At 35.7% G+C, this 20255-nt stretch overlaps 1 protein-coding gene across 1 annotated transcript in view; it reads left to right on the top strand.

The window, feature by feature from the left end:
* The window catches only part of LOC113230706 (sex peptide receptor-like), an 81015-nt gene that overhangs the window by 19773 nt on the left and 40987 nt on the right, over positions 1-20255 (top strand). Inside the window, exons 2-4 of the mRNA XM_026464756.1 lie at positions 6535-6926; positions 13239-13397; positions 20053-20189. Of these exons, the coding sequence (XP_026320541.1) occupies positions 6657-6926; positions 13239-13397; positions 20053-20189 (566 nt within the window). The 5' untranslated portion in view covers positions 6535-6656. The remainder of the gene's footprint in view (positions 1-6534; positions 6927-13238; positions 13398-20052; positions 20190-20255) is intronic.

Genomic DNA, 20255 nt, shown 5'->3' with positions numbered 1-20255 from the left:
TCAGTACACTCAAAAATATTTTATAATTTTAGGATTTTGCTCGGTTTCCATGGAGTCTCTTCACCAGATTCTGACTTGGTGATGTTGGGACCACCTCGAACGTATACTCTTTGAAACAAAAAAAGAATTTTCAAAATTGGTCCACATTTAAATCGGTGAACATACATAAAGCATACGTACAATCGAACATATAACCTCCTCCTTTTTTTGAAGTCGGTTAAAAAGAAAGCGGATAACGCTGTGCGATGACTATAGTTAGCAGCTAACCGCCTATAAACCCGTTAAAGGGATTGCAGTAAATATTTATGAACCACTATATGTTATTTTGTTTTGGAAAATAAATGAAGAAAAAGTTATGTAAATAATAAGGATATACTACAATATACACGATTTATGTACGTAAAAAAAGAGTTTCATTTCCAATTTGTAGTACCTAATCTCTAAAAGCTAAGAACTCGATTTATACGAAGATCTTATTCAGACAACAATAGGTATGTAAATCGAAAAAAATGGATAGTATGATATGAAACAATCGGTATTTCTACAAATAGACGCTTTGCAGTACTATTTATCCAGTCACTGGGTTTCATATTCAGTGGTTTATAGCTAAAGTTTTCGCTTGACTGCGCTTGATAATAACCAAGTAAATCGCTTTAGCAGTAAAGCTTCATTTTAAACAGATTATATTAAACCGCTTGTTAACGAGAAGCCTGTATTCAATCAATGTAGAAATTACGTATAAGTAAAGCTTAATTTTGTAATGATATTGCGCGATGGATATTGCCTTTTAAAATTAGGATATTAATGCAGAAAATGAATAAAAACGTAATTGTTCTTCTTATCGCATCGATGGCATACACTGTAATGCTTGCTATAGTGGTGAAAGGATTTTCATATCGGCGTAATGTACTCCGATTGTTGCCCAGTGTGCGCAAGACGCACAGGTAAAGAATGGCAACCACGTAGGCTCCTTTCGTGGACCATCAACAAATAAGTAATTGCAGGACGAAAATGAGATGAAAACCGAGTTGAACGTGAGGTCTTCTAATATACGAGTTTAGCAATTCACAATTTGTCGAAGCTTGTACTGTCAGCCAAGACGATGAGTTACCACCTAAAGGCTCAATTTAATTAATGCGCAACGAAATGGAAGATAATTTAACAACTTTTATGTAACAGTAAACAATACATACAAGAGTAAAAAAGTAGGTCGCGTAACTTTGTTAGGTAAGTTATAGTTATTTATTGTAATTTTGTTGATTTCATTGTATTACTAATAATTACGAGAGAAATATATGCAGGCTATACACATATTTCTCCCGGCCTGGGAATCGAACCTAGGACCTCTGCATGGCAGTCCGGAATGGTAACCGTTCGGCCACGTAAAAATAAAATATTGTATGAGTAACTACACGACATATTCAAGCATAGACATTAATCAGAAACATAAAACAATAAAGTTTCCTCGATAGATGAAAATCACGAAATGACCTCTAATTTTCACATTTTTTCGATTTATCCTCGAAATGCTACAGGTTATTAGGACAAAAATTAGATAATTAATTATATTTATGCATGATCGACAACTATCACTACGCATTTTTTTTTAATCCCTTTAGTTTTAGAGTTATTCCGATAAAACGAATTTGGTACTTTTAATGCGCAAAATTCAACATCTCCTGTCGCATGTCACGCGAACTTCATATATTTATATATTTGTTTCACAAATTTGGGCGGAGCCAACGTCAAAACTTTTTTGGCTTGCTCCTTCTTAAATGTTGTTATTAAATATAAAATTAAACCTTAGTAACATGATGAGGTGATATTACGAGCACGTCATCCCAGACATCTTACAAATGCTCTGATTAAACACTTTTTGCTCTCTTATATGTTATATTTGACTACTATCGTAAGTAATATTGGTTTGCTAATTGACGGTTTTACGGATTGTAACTCTTGGATTCACCAAATTTCAAAGTCCATGCTAAACTAATTAAGGTTTATTCATAACTCGCAATTTGAGCAATAGAAAGTCAATCCCTGGTTTGTGGAATATTCCGCCATTCGTGGAAGTTCGTTGTTGTTTCGCCTGTTTCGAAGAAATCAGGGGGAAGGGGTTTACAGACCTGACACCGGTAAGTCAGATTTTCGCATTTTCGAAAATTATATAAAAAGCCTTTAACTACCGCTTTTCTAGACGCACTAAATTTTTTAAGTCAACCAATTTGGTTTTAGGTGAAATTATCAACCTTAATGAGCGTGATTAGTGATAGCCTAACAGTTACTCATTTGGGTAAGTTTAAGCCTTACCCAAATGTAACTGAAACAATAAAATAAACTGTAACTCAAACTGAAATTAACTTTATTTCACATGTAAACAAATTATACTAGAAATCGTCACACTGATTAAACTTTAATTCTCAATAGTGAGGCAGATTCCCGTGAGAAGAATGAGTAACGCTCAATTTATATTGCGGTGGAACCTGTCATAATGATCTTTAAGGTCAATTGTGTAACATATAAACTAGATAGAAGCCAATATCTTCCGAGGAATGTGCGAGCGAGAATGTGCGAGCATTCTCGAGCATGCGCGAGAATTCCGCGGAAGATTTTGGCTATGCTGTGTGCAATATCGTTACAAAAATTCGCTTCCATTCCGTTCTGCCGCAATATAAAATGAGCATAAGAAACTCCAGAAGTTTCAGTTTGTAAATAAACATTTTGTATAGATTTATCATTTGTATAGTATCCAAAAGTTGTATAATAAATACTTTACCTGTATTTTTGTGTAATACCTGTACGGGTTTTTATTACCTTTTAGCTGTATGTAGTATACAGCTAAAAGGTAATAAAAAACCTTTAGTGTAAAGTATTTGTTTCAATACAGTTTTAAACCTCGTAAATGGCACATTTTTAATATCAACAGGAATCTTATAATAGCGTGTACATTGCCCCTTAAATTTTAATGAATTTGTTACTTTGTGAAGACTACTGTCGAGAAAAGCCAGTTTATTTTTGTTCCTCGTATTTAATGTTATGTTTGTCACTAATTTTTCATAAAAAGGTTACCATTCTTCTTGACATAAATTAAATGTTCATAAATGTACTAAGTACTATTGCCATTATCTGACTTCATACGCGTTTTGGTTGTGAGGTTAAGATAAGGAAGTTTTGGTCTGTCGATTGATGCGTGTAATAATTGGTTCATTTCATACACTTCTGGCCTCTGTCAAGTGAACAATGCATTAACTTTTGGGGAAAATTTATAACGGTTAGTGTCGTGGTAACGAGTTGCGATTCAAGGCTCAGTTTTTTGTCTGATTCTGAATGTGATGTAATGCCGATGAGATGCAACTGCACGTGCACATACGGGCTTGTACAGTGCAGGTGTGCGCTGCAGCTCCCGCTCTAGATTTTTTCCGAGATTTTTTGTAATACCAAGTGACGGGACGAACAAGTCGTGCACCTGGTGGTGAGCGACACGCCTGTCCATAGCAGTTGCAGTGCCACTCAGAGCTATTACGATTGTATACATCTGAGGGACACTGTCATTGCGTCCGTTAGCCTGAGATATAAGTTAACAACGCCCTTGTGCCTGTAATTTCAACCCTACCCTTCAAAACTGGATTGCTTAGCGGCAGCAATAGGTAAGGTGGCAGTACTTCCCTGGACGAACTCTTTCACAAGAAGCTCTATTGCTACTAAAAAAAGATCGTCGGTTGGTCGGTCGGGATATTTTTTTTATAATGTCAATTGACGGGACGAACAAGTCGTGCGCTTAATGGTAAACTAACACCTGTCCTAACAGTTGCAGTGCCACTCAGAGCTTTAAATTGCAAAGATCTGATGGGCACTGCCACTGCACCCGTCACCCTGAGACATAAGTTGACAAGTCCCATTTGCCTGTAATTTCACCAGCACCCTTACCCTTCAAAACCGGAACAAAGTAATGCTGATATTACTGCTTGGAGGTAGAAATAGATAAGGAGGCAGTACTTCCCTGAACGACCTCTTTCACAAGGAGCTCTATTGGCACGAAATCGGTACGAAACGATTTTGAACCAAAACTTAGAACTTAGAGTATTCCCGTGATTTGTGGTACTGAACGTAAAGTTAGTGTTACTACTAATTTTCAATCCTTCTATATTGATTGGTGACGCTGTTGTTCCGTTTAAAAATAGCGTAAGAAATCTTGACTTGAGGAACACGTGGACTGTAAATTGGTTAAATGTTCAGAGCCCTTAACTTAATTCATTATCACAAATAGTAGTTCATGTGACCGTTATATAATGAAATCACACTGTCGGCTCGTTTCATAATCCCACACACGTATTTTAATGTCTAATTATGTACCACTGATTAGGCAATTTTTCGCCATTTAGGCTACTTCGAGAGGTCATGCGGCGATTAAAAAAGTGGTCGGCTACTCGACGATATTTAGGTTATGTTTGAAAGAGAAACAGGCAATTTTAGGCTGCTGAATAAAATGTCTGGGGAGTTACAAACTAGGTTGGGGATTTTGTGGGGAATAGAGTTGTAAAACCACTCATTTGGGGGTTTGAGTATTTCTACGTGTGGGGAATTGGGGAAAGTTCATATTCCCCAATTTCCGGCAGCAAGCAGAATTGTAGAATTGTTTTCCTTGATTTTTAGGAATTTTATGGCTTAGGCGAATATCGACTACTTAACATACATAAATTGGCGAATTAACTTCGCAAAAATCTGGCAACATTGTTATGTACAGTTACATACACTGCTTTATCTATACACATTATATAAGTTCTCTACGATGTGTACAGGAACCGCATGTTACGACACTGGCGAAATAGCGGCAAGAAATATAGTAGATTGTACAACAAGTGCATATAACGCGTTATGTTTTCCGAGACGAGTATATCCGAGTGGATACTTAAGTCGAGGGTAAAATGGGTTTTATGAACGAGTTATTCACTCTGCTTTTCACTTGGATTGCGAGGAAATTAAACAGCAATATTACTAATAAACGATTATTTAATTAAAATTGAATTACAACAATTAGAAATATAACACGGATTAAAAAAAAGTAAAACTTTATTTTATAAAGTTCTAGTGTGCGTGGCTGTTGGCGCAGGCGTCATTGCCTCGGTCTTCAATGACGATTTTATTTTATACACTAGAGCATAAAATCCTATTTTATGCACTAGAGCATAAAATCCTATTTTATGCACTAGAGCATAAAATCCTATTTTATGCACTAGAGCATCAAATCCTATTTTATGCACTAGAACATAAAATCCTATTTTATGCAGCCCACACTTTAAGAGTATGAGAAGTGAAAATAACTTTTCTCACGCATGTCACACAACCGTAGTTTTTATTTAATTCATAGACAAACTAGAGTCGGCCCCAACTATCATATCGTTCGATATCAAGTAACGTGTGAAATTTGTCAAAATTGTTTGGTATTGACATTGACTTACAAATAAATGGACGACGGGTCTAATACAAAAACCACGAAAAAAATGTCCCAAGTCAACCTATTCGAAATTTAAATTGTTATGTCATCGCAGTATCGCGCTGTCCCTAGAACAAATAAAGACTAAAGCGGAGTGTCGCGCTCTGTATACGATTTTAGCGCCTTACAAGTGCGGACACTTTTTAGCGCGGACCCGACGTCCATATAATTGTAAGTCAATGGGTATTGACATTTCTTTTCGAATAAAACTTCATCTCGACTGATATAGGAATTGAAGTCGAATCAAATTGGTTTTGTTTTCCAGAGAAGTTCGAAATTTGAATGTAATAATAAAATCGAATTCGATGTTAATAATGCAATAATAGCATTTTCATAGATAAGAAATTTGTTCTAACAAAACAGTTTATGTCGGTCGTAATTTGCGGTTTTTGAACATATCGTAAAGGGTTTATGATATGTGCGTATATAAATACATATAATGCTTTTCTCTTTTCTGCGAATTCATTTTAAAGGAAATTCATAAAACGGTCAATATATGGCACTGTATGTAGTCACAATTGTAATTTATTATAATTTGTTTTCAGTATACAGTTAAATAAATCACAGATCACAGCTAGAACGGTCCACTAGTCTTCTCCCTTTGTTTAGTTACAAATAGTACTATATAATGAGACAATAATGGGCGTTGTGAACTCTTATTATTGAAAATACGAAAATAATGGGCCTTCAACGTTTTAAATCTAACACTAACATTTCTCAGGATGTTAGTGACAGATTTAACAATATTCTTACCGATAAAATCAAATAGGAATATAATGCAAACGCTTGTCATTGGAATATAAACAAAAGCTTGAAAAATAATATTTTTTTACTCATTTTGTATACCCATACTTAAATTCGTTTATGAAAGAGATTTGTTAAACAAATTAAATTAAAAACTAAGTGAACTATGACGATAGTTGATTGTAGTGACGATAACAAAATTGACATAAAATTGTTACGTAAAAAAATACAAAATGTGTAAAATATTACATTAAGAGTCAAAGCAGATTAAAACACATCGTTTTTTTTTGTTACAGAAAGAGTTAATATGGATAGCAGCAGTTTTGGGAACTTATTGCTTGAAAGAGGCCATGTTCTATTGGAGTAGACATCGCAATTCATAGTGTTAAGTGATGAACAAAGGGCCACAATAGCCACAATGCTAGCCGACGACGACACACGACGCCTCAATGAGACTTTTGCGAACAACACGTTTAATATTTTGGAGGATCCACGTTTGACGTCACTTTTAACAAACAGAGGGAACAACCACACGAGTCTTGAAGAGCTCCTTCAAGTGTTGGAGAGTTATAGAAATAAATATAACATTTCTGTGAAGAAGGAATGTCAGTTGTCGGAATATTGTTCAGGAGAGTTCAGAGATTTGATACTTGCGTACAACAATGTTCATGGATACGTGAGTTTATTGGTAAGTCAAAAAGTTTTTGTGCAGTTGTCAAAGTTCTGTTTACTTCAGAATCTAATATAAAATCATATAGGCAGGAATAGTATTGTCCACATTGACCTACTATGCACTAGCACTAGCAGGGATCTAACAGAATCGGTCATTCTTATAAATAACACGTAATCGTGAGTAAAGCCCGATTATGGGGACGTATAAGTGGGTTATAATAATGGGTCCTGGATATTGCCGCGAAGGGTTTTTCGCGTCATAAAAATGTCACTCATCGACTTCATCTTCGTTGGGTCAGAAAGATCAAAATTCAAACTTAATAAACGATCCGAATTTTTATGAGCGCTGACGCACCAAAGCTGAATTCCTTAAAAAACAACCTCATTTCGTTTTCTGAATGTGTGTGTGAAGTGTCTAAATTGAATTTTAATGCGAATTTGTTGTTTTGTTGTTGGGTTATTCATTTTAAAACTTTCAAATTTGGTCGAACCCCACAATGAATTTCTTGTTTTGAAAATAATTATGATTGTAATGTTTGAAGTTGAGAATTAATTCTCAACTTCAAAGTTAAATAAAAACTTTGTTCGGGATTTATTTCTTCTTCTTCTTCTTCTTGTCGGGTCTTCGCGGGTGCAGCTGGTCGGATACAGTGGGCATGAGAGTGTGGGGGATTCAGGAACTCTATTTATTATTATTAATAATAATAAGATATTAAATTTATTCACAAGCACATTTATAATGAAAAAGGTTTACCGTTAACAGTTTCGGAAATGTAGTGGAATTTAGTTCAAATGAAAAGGATGGAGCCTCAGCACTACATGCTGCTTTTCAGGTTCCACCTTCATACTTGAACATTCGCTGCTAACATTTATCTGACTTCACAAGAATGAAAAGGACAGTACCTAAAAACAAGTACTAACGGCACTAGAACAGGTTTTAACTTCCCACATACATTTAAATTGACTTACGTGACAAATAAATTAAGAAGAAACTTAAAACAAAACAAAGAAACGATTTGCTACGATTTAATGCAATCACGATAACAATTTAGTCCAGCAACATTGTAATTTCTGTACGTTGAGTAGCCACTGCTTACACTTTCTTTTGAAAGTGTGCAATGTCTGGCTAAGTTTAATTGGGGGTGGATTGTCATTCCACATTTAGACGAAGCAAACCGAAAGCTTTTTTTTGAAGGAGTGTAACCGAAGAAACGAGCGAAATTGTTACACTGGCTACCGCGTTGACCGAGTCTGATCTTTCACTCTGTGATTCCAGCACAATTTGTTCACTAAATACTGAGGTATATACCATAATGTTTCAAATTACGAGACAATTCAATTTTAATCTACGCCTATTGAACATATTTAATAGGATAAAAGAATTTAAAAAAGGAGTAATATGAGAGCATGGAGGGACTGGATGGCAAAATCCGACTCAAGAGTTACGAACCCGCTGAATCTTCCTCTCTATTTTCTTCAGTAAACAAGGCCGTAGACACTATGTCGCAATAATTCAAATTAGACAATACTAGGGCATCAGATAGTTTAACTCGTACAGACGTGTTTAAAAATGGTCTTAGCATATACAGCTGTTTTAGTAATGCATAACAAGTGGTAATTTTCCTACCGACATGTTGTTCAAATTTAAGTGTGCCATCCATTACGGGGCCTAAATCGCTCATATTAACAGACTCGTTAATTTGATGTCCCTCCATCATAAGTAACGGATTAACTTTATGCACTGACTCTTTTTGATGCCCAGTACCGATGACCATGTAAGAACACTTCCCATTATTTAGCAATAGTCTCTTTTTCACCATGTTGTCGCTACATCGACCAACTTGTGACCTGGGGGTCTACTCTCGATCTCCGTCCGACATCCGTCCGAAACAATTACTGCCAAATAAGCAATACTTGACCAAATGAAAAGACGCGTGATGCGAATGGAGCTTCATACTTGATACTTGGGGGTCTACCCCTGAGACGATTCAGGGATTTCCGTAACTTCTTGCTAAGCAACTGACGTTACTTTTTTAAAATAAGGGCGAAAATAAAAAAAAAATAGAAGTAAAGAAGTTAGGTGAGGTCGTTACTCATTGCATCAAATGAGGAAGTGATAGCAGAAACAGAGGCTTATTTTTCAGTTCGTAAAAAAAATATTTATGTTTTTGATGGGTTGAAGAAGTTGGAATGTCGTTAGGTCGAGGTGTATTGAATTAAAAGGAGATTCCGTAGAAAAATAATCCATAATTAAAAAAAATGTTTTTTGTTTTCTTCTCATAGTTACGGACTTTAATTTGACTCATTTATATTTACACGAAACATACCTGATTAGGTTACAAAAGTTCCGACCAATACGATGAAAATCGATAAGTGGGAAGAGTAGCCGTTATATTTGGTGGAGAAGAGATTTCGAAAGCAGTGTAATGCATAAGTTTTATGCTAATTTTGGTATTGCAAGGTATTTTTATTTTATTTTATTATTTTTTTATTTAATTGTTATTTTATTTTATTTTTATTTATTATTACGATTCTTCCTAAAACGTCAATGTTTGTGTGGTTTAGTTTACACGGCGACTTATAGCAGCGGTGTAAACGCGCGTTCGTGAAACACGCGATTTCATCGCTATACTTGCGATTTATATACGATTGCATCGATGCAAAAGCACGACTGCATCGATACAAAAGCATGATTACATCGATGCAATCCCCTATGAATCCCAAGTGTAGCGATGCAATTGCACGTTTGCATCGACTCAGTTGCGCGCTTCCTTCGTGTTTAAAATCTCGCGCGTGTGTAAAGGTCGACGATTAGTGACTGCATAACTACATCATCATCATCGCGTTTGCATCGCTGCTAAAAGCCGCCGTGTGTAACCGGCGTGTCATTAAAGATTACACTCAAGACAGTATAAATGTCTTTATACTTCACCAATTGAAATGTGATCTAATCCCGTCATTATCATCCCCAACTCGACTTCATCCATTGGACCTGGGCTTAGCCTAGGCCCACCAAGTAGTCTCACCCATTAATAATGATTTATGTGTCAATGATTAAGGATTCATTAATAATGTAATCATTAAAAATATATTTATGAATAAATGATTTAGCACACTATATACATACATGTGAAATCGACTAAAAACTTTTACTTCATTAATTGTTTAGTATTTATTTGGAGATATAAAGATGAGATTATCATAGATAAGGTTCCGTAAAGAACTCCCTAAAACTGAATTTGAATTATCGGCAGTAGTATTGTCATACACAAAGAACATTTTATATAAAGTTTAAAAAAGCGACCGATACATCTTAAGAAAGCTCTTGAAAATCCTCCATGAAATTTTTTATTGAATGTCAGAATGTTTCACTACCGTGATATTCAATTATTTTTTTGTGAAATTACTCCACTAGTTTCTTATATATCCTCTATTAATGCAAACTATAACGTGACATTTTATTGGTGGCTTTAAGATATGATAACACCTTTTAATAAGATTTTTTTATGAGGATCCATTCAAGTCACAAATAATAATTAGCTGTTCCATACGGTACTGTTCAAATTCTACTCGTTATTTCGAAACAGTTCATCGCTTTCTGTTGTTTTGTCCGTCGCGCTCTGTCGTGCCATCACTTCGCAAGCTTGGTTGCGTGTCCATTTCAGAACACCGGCTTTGTGTTTCTTAGTATTGCTTTACGCATGCTCAGTTGCGTGTTCTTTTCACAACGTCAGCTTTGTGTTTCTTTGCATTACTTTATGCTCCGATGTTGTTCTTGGTTTTGGTCGATATCAAACGTTGTTAACGAAGTCGGAGCTCTGACCCGGGGAGACTGCCTGTGTTCTCTTGAATCAGAGTATTCAGCTAAGGCAAGCACCAATTACTTAAGCCCCCCCTCTTTTTCTTCCCTTCACCTTATTCTCTCCAAAGTGTTTGGGTGGTAAGTCACTCGAAGTAACCTGTTCAGACGTAAGGCACTAAATCTCTCCGCTGTTTCTCCTTTTTGTCTGCCAAATTCCATTGGTAAATACTGTGGGACGCCCTGAAGTTACATGGATAGGCAATTCTCTTTCAATGACTATGTCAAACTGTCCATGACTATATAACAACTCCTCAATAAATATAAATACAAATGTATTCTGTATAAGCATTTAACTTAAATACATTAACCTTATTAAATAACCTTTTACTTACATACATATGTGCGCAAACAGTCAAATGAGTCGTGACTATCGCAAACAGTCAAATTATTGCATGTTTGTATAATTAAAATTAAGGTTAGTAGTGCAAGCTAATCTAGGTGATACCTTAACGAAATAAAATTGTTTACTTGCATCTCGATTATCCAAATCAGTGATTATAATCAATGATTAGTCAACATATTTTGTTCAATGACAATGAATTGTAATAAAACATGAATACTTAATTACATTTGCTAGCACCTAACTATTATTAATATTACGTAACAAAAGATGTTAAATGTTCAGTGTCATTGTGGTTTAATCCTTTTAAACAGTCTTGTGTGGTTTTCTTACATTGAAACTTATTCAAAGGATATGTAAAGAAGGAGGCAAACGAGCAGACAAGCCACTTGATGGGAGGTGGTTATTGTCGCCCTTGGACATTTGCAACATCAGATGAGCTGCCTATTCGTTGCCAGCCTTTGAGAGCCCTTTAACACGCTTTTTGAAGAACCCCATGTCATAGCGCAAAGGAAATAAGGAGCTAGATCATTCCACATCTTGCAGGTTCGAGGAAGGCACGAACGAGATGCCCGAGTGGTCTTACAATGCTAGGCATCTAAAATGTGGGGATGGACTCTACTCCTTTGGCGGGAGGTGTGATAGTAGAAACGAGACGGTGGCACCAGTTCGAAAAGTTCAAAAAGTTAGTAGTATGAACAACTGGCGTATTGAAAGTTCATCACATTTAGCAAGGAGTTCTGCTGCGGAAAAGTGAAAAGGTCGACATGTGCTGAGTTTCAGTATGGCTCTTAGTGCTATTTCTAAACTTTGCAAGGTTTTTTTATGGGTGCCTCTCAAAGTTGTTATACAGCATACAAACAACGACTGACAATGTGACCAATACACAGTTTTCAGCAGCTCAAAATATAATATTTTCAAAATATAAATTAATTTTCGTACTCTAACTGCAACAGTTTCAATATGAAGCCTAAATATTTCATTGGGTTTGTGCTACTAAATTTAGGACATATTATGTAGGTATTGAGTGTGTGCGCTACGTTCTGGAGAGTCAAAACAGTTATGCGCTAATATTAAATGTGAATTTGAAATCGGTTGGGAAAGCGAGTTATAGGAAAACGTCATGTATTTTGTTTTGTCAGTGTTAAAGGTGAGTAAAGGTCAGTTTTTCTAAGCCATTTACTGACAGTGTCAAAGCATTTGAGGTAATGTGAATGTGTCAGTCCAATTTTCAATACTGCATCGTAATATATTAAATAAACAGGGCTAGCTCTCGTTTAGGAATACGGTGATACTTTTTACTGCTTATATCTGACTTATGATTACTTTTTCAGTTATTAACTTAACTGTTTTGTTAACTGCTTCCGTGGTCGAACAATTTCATGGTGGTCTGCTACGCAGAGGAGAGGATTGATTCCCGGGCCAAGAGAAATATTCTTATGGCCTGAATTTATCTCTCGTGGGTTTGGGTACACCCAAATTACAATGTGTGGTTGTCTATGCGTGTGTCCTTAGCACCCGCGAATCAAGGTTTTTCTTAGTGCGGGGCTATTTACTTCTCCACAAAACATAGGAAACACAATATTTAAAAACTAATAGAAAATACAACTGAGTGTGGATAAAAAGGCATTCATTCAGTCTTTACCTGTAGCTAACTGTTCGCGTGTTGCGCCAATCTAATATGCGGAATGTAACCAAGTAAAACCTACCTTACGTAATAACTAATAATAAGTTAAAGTTTAAAGGCTTTAAAAGTTTAAATATTATTATTTTCGCAAGCGTCGTGTTCGCACAGCTAAATTCATAATATGAAGGCCATTCTAAGCAACAGATGCTCCATGCTAGCAACTACGAGTACATCCCCCTTCAGAGACGATGTCCTCTGCACTGGTAAGAATCGTCAAACAATGGGAGACAACCAACAACCATGCCCTCCATTATTCGCCACTGTACAGGCCCATTAAACCGCAATATATAGACACTTCACACACACCGTGTCACCGTCCTTACCGACGACTAGGCGTTTTTCTTTTCGCGATTTTACGGACCGTTGTAAATAAAAGTTGTTCATATTAATAAGTACTATAACGGACAATAATAAATCGTCATCATTTACAACCCCGCAGGTCTGTCTGTTCGGCAGTTTAGCGAACGCTCTGAACGTAGCTGTTTTAACCCGACGAGATTTAGCTTCGGCACCTATCAACAGACTTTTGAAGTGGCTCGCTGTAGCCGATATCTTCGTCATGCTAGAGTATGTGCCATTCGCTATCTATAGGTACTTGGTAAGTTTCAAGATTTGTCACTTCTTTCTGTAGTTAAGCATGTAATGTGAAAAAATGTGTATTTCAAAGAGGAACCTCTAGAGTTTCTTGTCTGTTCCTCTCAGGGGAATCTGCCTTACAAATAAATATTTGTGTTCCATCATTTCGATTAGAAACGTTTTGATTTGTATTGTGTTCAAAATTGCAAAGACTAGCGAACAAAACCTTTAAATAAAATTTGTAAGTAACAGAAATTACTTAGTGCGTTTACATTTTTTTATTTATTCGAAGGGACTTTAAAAAGTTACTCCGTACCAATGTGTGCGTTTATGAACGAGTAGGCTACAAAATTATATCCTTAATCTAATCCCAAGAAATAAGACAGTTCTGTTCGCTTTATATTTTTTTCTTTCAATACCGAAAACAAATGGATGAGTGCAATGAACGTTAAACATTCTTTTATGTTTACGATATTATTACCTTATTTTTTATTCGCTAGAGAGCTTGAAACTCAATTCGCAATTGTAATCGACGTTTCTATAAATAACTATTTATACTCACAACAGAAACTTTTATGAAGCGTATTTAAATACGACTGATATTATCAAAATATATAATGTACAATATATCATAACCAACGATCTGTACCCTTCTGTATTTCTGCCGCCAAGCAGCAATATGAGCATTACTACGTTTCGGTTTTGAAGAGAAAGTGTGTTGGTGAAATTACATTCACATTGGACTTATCAACTTATGTCTCAGGATGACGGACGCAGTGGCAGTGCTCCTCAAATATCTGTGATTTAAAATTTCTGAATAGCACTGCAACTGTTATGACAGGCGTGTCGATTACTACCACGCGCACGACTTGTTCGCCCCGATACTTGGTGTAGTAAACCAAAAAACTTGCATATGGTTCCTAATGGCGTTAGCCAAAGATTAACGACCTCCCCTTGTTTTGTTCCTGACACACCTTTTTCGCTTTCTCCATACACATCAGTCTTTTCACACTCTCTCAATTATTCTTGGTACTTTTGATCAGGCGTTTTTTGCGGACCTTCTTAATCTGGTTAAAGTAAGAACGCCGATATGAACCTTTTCAATAGCAAATTGTACTACCGATTATGGAAATTGAACCTTATTTGTGATTATTGCGGGTTGTAGCCCAAATTTTTCTAAAAATAAATTCAAACTCAAGTTACTTATTTTGAAAGGGCTACACGAAAATAAACAAAGATGTACTCAGTTCGAAACTTTGTTTGGTTTAAAAAAAAAACGAGATTTCGAACTGAAAAAAACTTTCATTTCCAATCAAGCAATCGCAAGAACTAAGAATTAGATATGGTAATTTATTATAAAAAATGTGAATATGCAGCATCAAAGTGATTTTTTTCACAAAGTAAATAATAACCCCATAAGTACTAAATGAAAGACCTAATGAAGGGAAAATTAGCACTATCCCTCAAAAGAAAGCTCAAAGACGTGCGTTCAAACTTGGTCTTTGACAAATCGTCAAAAGTTTGCATTAGGGGTTTGTCAGCGAGGCATGGAGCGCAGTAAGCTTGAAAGTAAAATTGTAAGACCGCGTGCGAAACAGCATACTGCGCTCCAAAACACAAATTATTGACATTGGTCATAAAGCCGCGAGCTTAAAATGGAACTGGTTCCGACACGTCTGCCGAGTCTGTCCAACGAGCTGTGGGCAAAGTCCACCACGTAGTAGATCCCACCAAACGCAAGGCGAAGTCGTGGAAGACCCAGAACAGAATTGGATGCGTATATGAAGGTCTTGGTCCGTAGCGGCGTTAAATCGTGAAGAGTGGAAAAAGAGAAGGGAGGCCTTCGCCTTGCAGTGGGACAATATTAGCTGAAAAATGAAATTAAATGAAAATAATAACCGATAAATTTTTGTAACTTATAGTCACAAATATCAAGTGACCCATATTTCGTTTTGATGAAAATAATGTTAAAATATAATGTTCTAATCCTGTACAATACTCGATTTTCAACTTGTAATATTGAGTTCCTGACTCCAGACAATTGAAACCACTGACCTCGGAATTCTAAAGTTCACTTCAATCGGCGACATTTGACGCGTTTGAATAGAACGCTTGGTATTTCTGAAATTTTACTAATATGGCACAAAGAGCATAACTCTACAACATATTGGTAATAATTTTTGTTGCTGAAAAAATGATTAAGCGGATGTTTGTAAAATACTAACGACCTCACAGGACCATGTTACTAACATCATAAACAACAACTCTTGTTTCAACAACGGTATGGCAAAGGCGCTAATTCGAGTACAGCGGGATCGAAGAAATTTTTATTTGTGTTACCCTTTGTATTGATAATTATAATAGACTAGAATAATTAAATATTATGGTTGTAAAACATCGTGATATTTAATGAACTTAATAAAACATAATAAATTTGCTTTAAAATAAATTTAAATTTATTAAGTAGCAGTAGAGCTCCTTGTGAAAGAGTTCGTCCAGGGAAGTACTGCCACCTTACCTATTTCTGCCGCCAAGCAGTAATGTGATTATGTGAGCATTATTACTAAGTTCCGGTTTTGAAGGGTAAGGGTGCTGGTGAAATTACAGGCACATGGGACTTTCAACTTATGTCTCAGGGTGATGGGCGCCGAGGCAGTGCACCTCAGATCTTTGCGATTTAAAGCTCTGAGTGGCACTGCAACTGTTATGGATAGGCGTGTCGTTTACCATCAGGTGCACGACTTGTTCGTCCCATCACTTAGTATCATACAAAAAAACAAAAATAAACTTTTAACTTTATGTCGTACTATCTGACACTTTTTAGATCTGTTGATGGTAACACCAAATTTCGTCATTTGAATTGGTCGAGCGGCTTGTTATATCGGCTGCTAGTTACAATACCCGTGGTTCGATTTCACGAGCACTGTTTTGTTTTAACGTTATATTTTTAACAGCATTGTTTCAATTTTTAATGTTAACGTTGACAAATCACAATATTTGTTCATTAGCAATTGCCTAAGGTGGGTGGGTAGATATTATTAATAAAGCGTACGGAGGGTGTGGACAGATTAACAGATCACGAAATTGCTCTGCAGTTTGCATACGATTATGTCTCTGTGATTACGCTTTGTTCAACGTTTCAATCCTATTTGTCTGTTCAGTTTTAATTACTTTCAAGGTTTTAGTGCCTTCCAAAGTTTTCTTTTTTGTTTTAGTATGTCGCACTTAACGGAATTATTAAAATTTGAAATTATTGTTCTGTATGAATAAGACTTTTTTTAATTTGTTCAATTTCAAACAAATTAGACAAATGACCTGCAAGACACGCGCTTGTTTCTATAAACATCTCCCATCATCAACGCCTATGCGTCATCGAGAGTCAAAGTACTATTTTCTAAAAGTCTTTGACGTATATTTGACGATGATGGTCCGGCAATAAATGCTTCCCTAAATTCATTGCAATTTTCCCTTATACTTAGACATTGCTTACACCTATCCCGACGTTAAAAACAAAAAAAAACAATATTATATAGCTATATAATATTTTATTTTTAAAGTGACTTGACTCGATTTGCAAAGCAATCCTTATACCGTTTGGACACGACGACGTTACTAAAGTTGGTTGAAATTTGTGTTCTGTATTTAAGTCAGAACCATACGTTAAAGATCAAATTGGTTTAAAAACTTTCTTAAAATATCATTCACTAATAAGACCAGGGAGTCATACTAAAATAAATTTTACGGCTCACAGGTTAAAAGATTAAGTTTGTTTAACAATTTTCTCCACATTTTTGTGCTCAGAACCAAAAGTTTGACAAAGACGGCTTGGGGGGTCAGGTATCTTTTGTATATGAATGTACCCTAAAGAGTTACCACCGTTTAAAGCGATCCTTTGAAATATTTTTATTTTTGGATGCAAAGTGTAATGAATTATTAAAAGTCCTGTAACAAAAGTTATTGTTTATGATGTTAGTAATACAGTCCTGCGAGCTTGTTATTTTGCAAATAACCCTGTATAGGTGAGTAAATTACACCTTAAATTGTCAAATTGATTAAACAATACCATTCATTTGTAAGGCAGATTCTCGCAAGAAGAGCAAGTAAGAAACTTCAGAGGTACTTTGTAAATAGATATTGTAATAATAATAACATTGTAAAATATATATCCAAACTAATAATAATAAAGGGCCAGAAAATCACACCAATTACCTCGTCTCATTCTCTGGAGTGCCAGTACTACGAGTCACTTGTGAAACGGAATCTGATATCATAGTGAATATGATAGTGATGTCTGATCACTATTGTATTACAAACCAGAACAAATGCGCGTTCATAGCGGGGTCGTTATACTTGTTCACATATACCATTTACAATATTTTTTTTTTTTAAATCACTGTTGGAAACAGTATCTGAAGTGAACGGATCACGTCTATGGACTTTCGTCATCTCAGTGAGCAGAAACCACAAGAATTTGTATAAAGTATTGGTTTCATATTAGTCTTAAATGACAAATTTCGAATATAAATGAGGATCTTATAATAGAAAGTGTAAATTAGTAATTTAGAATCCATAATTATTTGGCTTATTACATGTAATGAAACGGATCAACAGATTTTGTTAAGTCCCTTAGACAACACACGTTATTAGGGTGCCTACGTAATAAAATTAACGAACTTTTCATTACGAACTAGTCATTACTGGAAGTACTTATTTACTGACTCAAGAGATTAATTGTTATTCGGTTTAATTCCTTTAATGTTTGTTCTGAAAACCTTTTAAGAATCGAAGACCTCAGTTTTATTTAGTTGCATCAGGAAATAGTACATACTTCACAATAATTGGTAGTCTATATTTAGTAGCGATAGAGCTCCTTGTGTGTGGCACTGCAACTGTTATGGACAGGCGTGTAGCTTACTATCAGGCGCACGACTTGTTCGTCCCGTCACTTGATATTATAAAAAAAATATATCGTTATTTTATCATCTCCACATGGTTTACTCAAAATAATGTTAATTTTTTCACTAAGCGGCGTAGTTGAATATTGCTTTTCTTCTTGGTAGATTTTAAGTAACGTCACTTACCTAACACTAAAAAGCGGAAGCGTATGAGATGTTCAAACAACGAATAGCATTTCGTCATATTTACTATGCATTGTGGACATATCAAACATTACATACTTATATAAATTCTCTTCCCTTTGATGTCACATCAGAAGTAATTAGCAAATTTTTTGCCACTCAGAGCTTCACAAAGATCTGAGGGGACAGGCGCTGCGCCCGTCTACCGGAAACAAAAGTTGAGAACTCTCATGTGTATGTAATTTCGCAAGTACCCTTCAAAACCGATACGCATTAAAACTCACATTACTACTTGGCTGCAGAAATAAGTAAGATGGCAATACTTCCCTGGACGAATTCTTTCACAAGGAGCTTTACCGTTAGTAAAATTAAAATTATTGGCATTTTTTTAAACATATTTCTGAGCCGCTTTGGCATGATACTGAATCAAATACCGAAGTTGTGCTAGATTATTAAAATGTAGCTAGCCATATACCAAGTTCTGATCTGTGATTATAAAGTTTTAATCTGGTGGTAAAATTGTACTTTGTAAACTTTGTCCCTTCGTCTCCATTCTGCAATTACGCCTTTCAAATATATTTTATCTAGTTTCTTAGATACTTAGGGCGCTTCACTCGTAGAAGTGCTGCAGTGACTCGACTGTGGTGCTGCAGCTGCGCCACTGCTCATTTTCATACAATATTTACAAGCGCAGTCGCAACGCCACTGTCATGACGCGCGATTACAATAAGCGAAAAAAAAAATTACTAAAGCTCTACAGACGCACGACTGCCGTGCCACAGTCACGCCACTACAGAGCTTCTACAAGCATCTAATTTGAATACGCCTTTTATATATAACTTTATAATTTTTTTGTAACTTTATATTTATAAATAACTTTATCTTTGTCATCTTTATCTAATTTTTAAAATGTCAAGTGACGGGACGATCGAGTCGTACGCCTGATGGTAAACTACACGCCTGTCCATAACAGTTGCAGTGCCACTCAGAACTTTAAATCGCAAAGATCTGAGTGGCAATGCCACTGCGCCCGTCACCCTGAGACATTAGTTGACAAGTCCCATGTGCCTGTAATTTCACCAAAATCTTGTATCTGCTTTTTCTTGCTCTTGTCGTGGAGTTCTTGAATTTTTGGAAACTCTTGCAAAATAAAACTAGTTTTCGGATCTAAACCAATTTGAGTCAGCTGTAAATATAGATGTGTAAAGGGTCTAATAACGTTGGTTTATTTGAAAAAAAAAACCAAATGGATGTGATTTAGATCGAAAAATAGTTTCTTATCCAATGTGTAAGAATCGTGAATACCAAGTACTTAATTTTGGAAATTTTGTCTAGTATAATTATTTTCTCTCTCATAATTGAGGCTATCAGCGCAAAAGTGGCGAGCAAAACCTACATTTTTTTTCATACTAAAGTACATAATAATAAATAAATAAAAAATTTTATATATGAAAGTGGCATCAAAAATTAATTATGTAATTTAGTAACATTTAAAGTAATATTGTAGAATAAATATTGAACGTGAGTTACACCACTTTTGCGCTGACAGCCTCAATTATTGTTTTGTGTCGATACATGATTTACTCTTTTTTTGAGCAGCTCCTACCAGGTCAAGAAGAGCGACCGTTCTCCTGGGCAGTATACATGCTGTTTCACTCGCACTTCGCGCAGATCCTACACACAGCTTCCATCTTGCTGACTCTTTCACTCGCTGTCTGGAGATATATTGCAATCAAGTAAGTATCATTTACGCGATTGATTTTGTCGATTTGGGGGAATAGCCCATATTAATTTGAGTATTA

The sequence above is a fragment of the Hyposmocoma kahamanoa genome, unplaced genomic scaffold, assembly GCF_003589595.1.
Source record: "Hyposmocoma kahamanoa isolate Upper Pololo Valley unplaced genomic scaffold, ASM358959v1 64, whole genome shotgun sequence".
In the NCBI taxonomy this organism is placed as follows: Eukaryota; Metazoa; Arthropoda; class Insecta; order Lepidoptera; family Cosmopterigidae; genus Hyposmocoma; species Hyposmocoma kahamanoa.
This window is presented reverse-complemented; position numbering and strand designations above follow the sequence as displayed.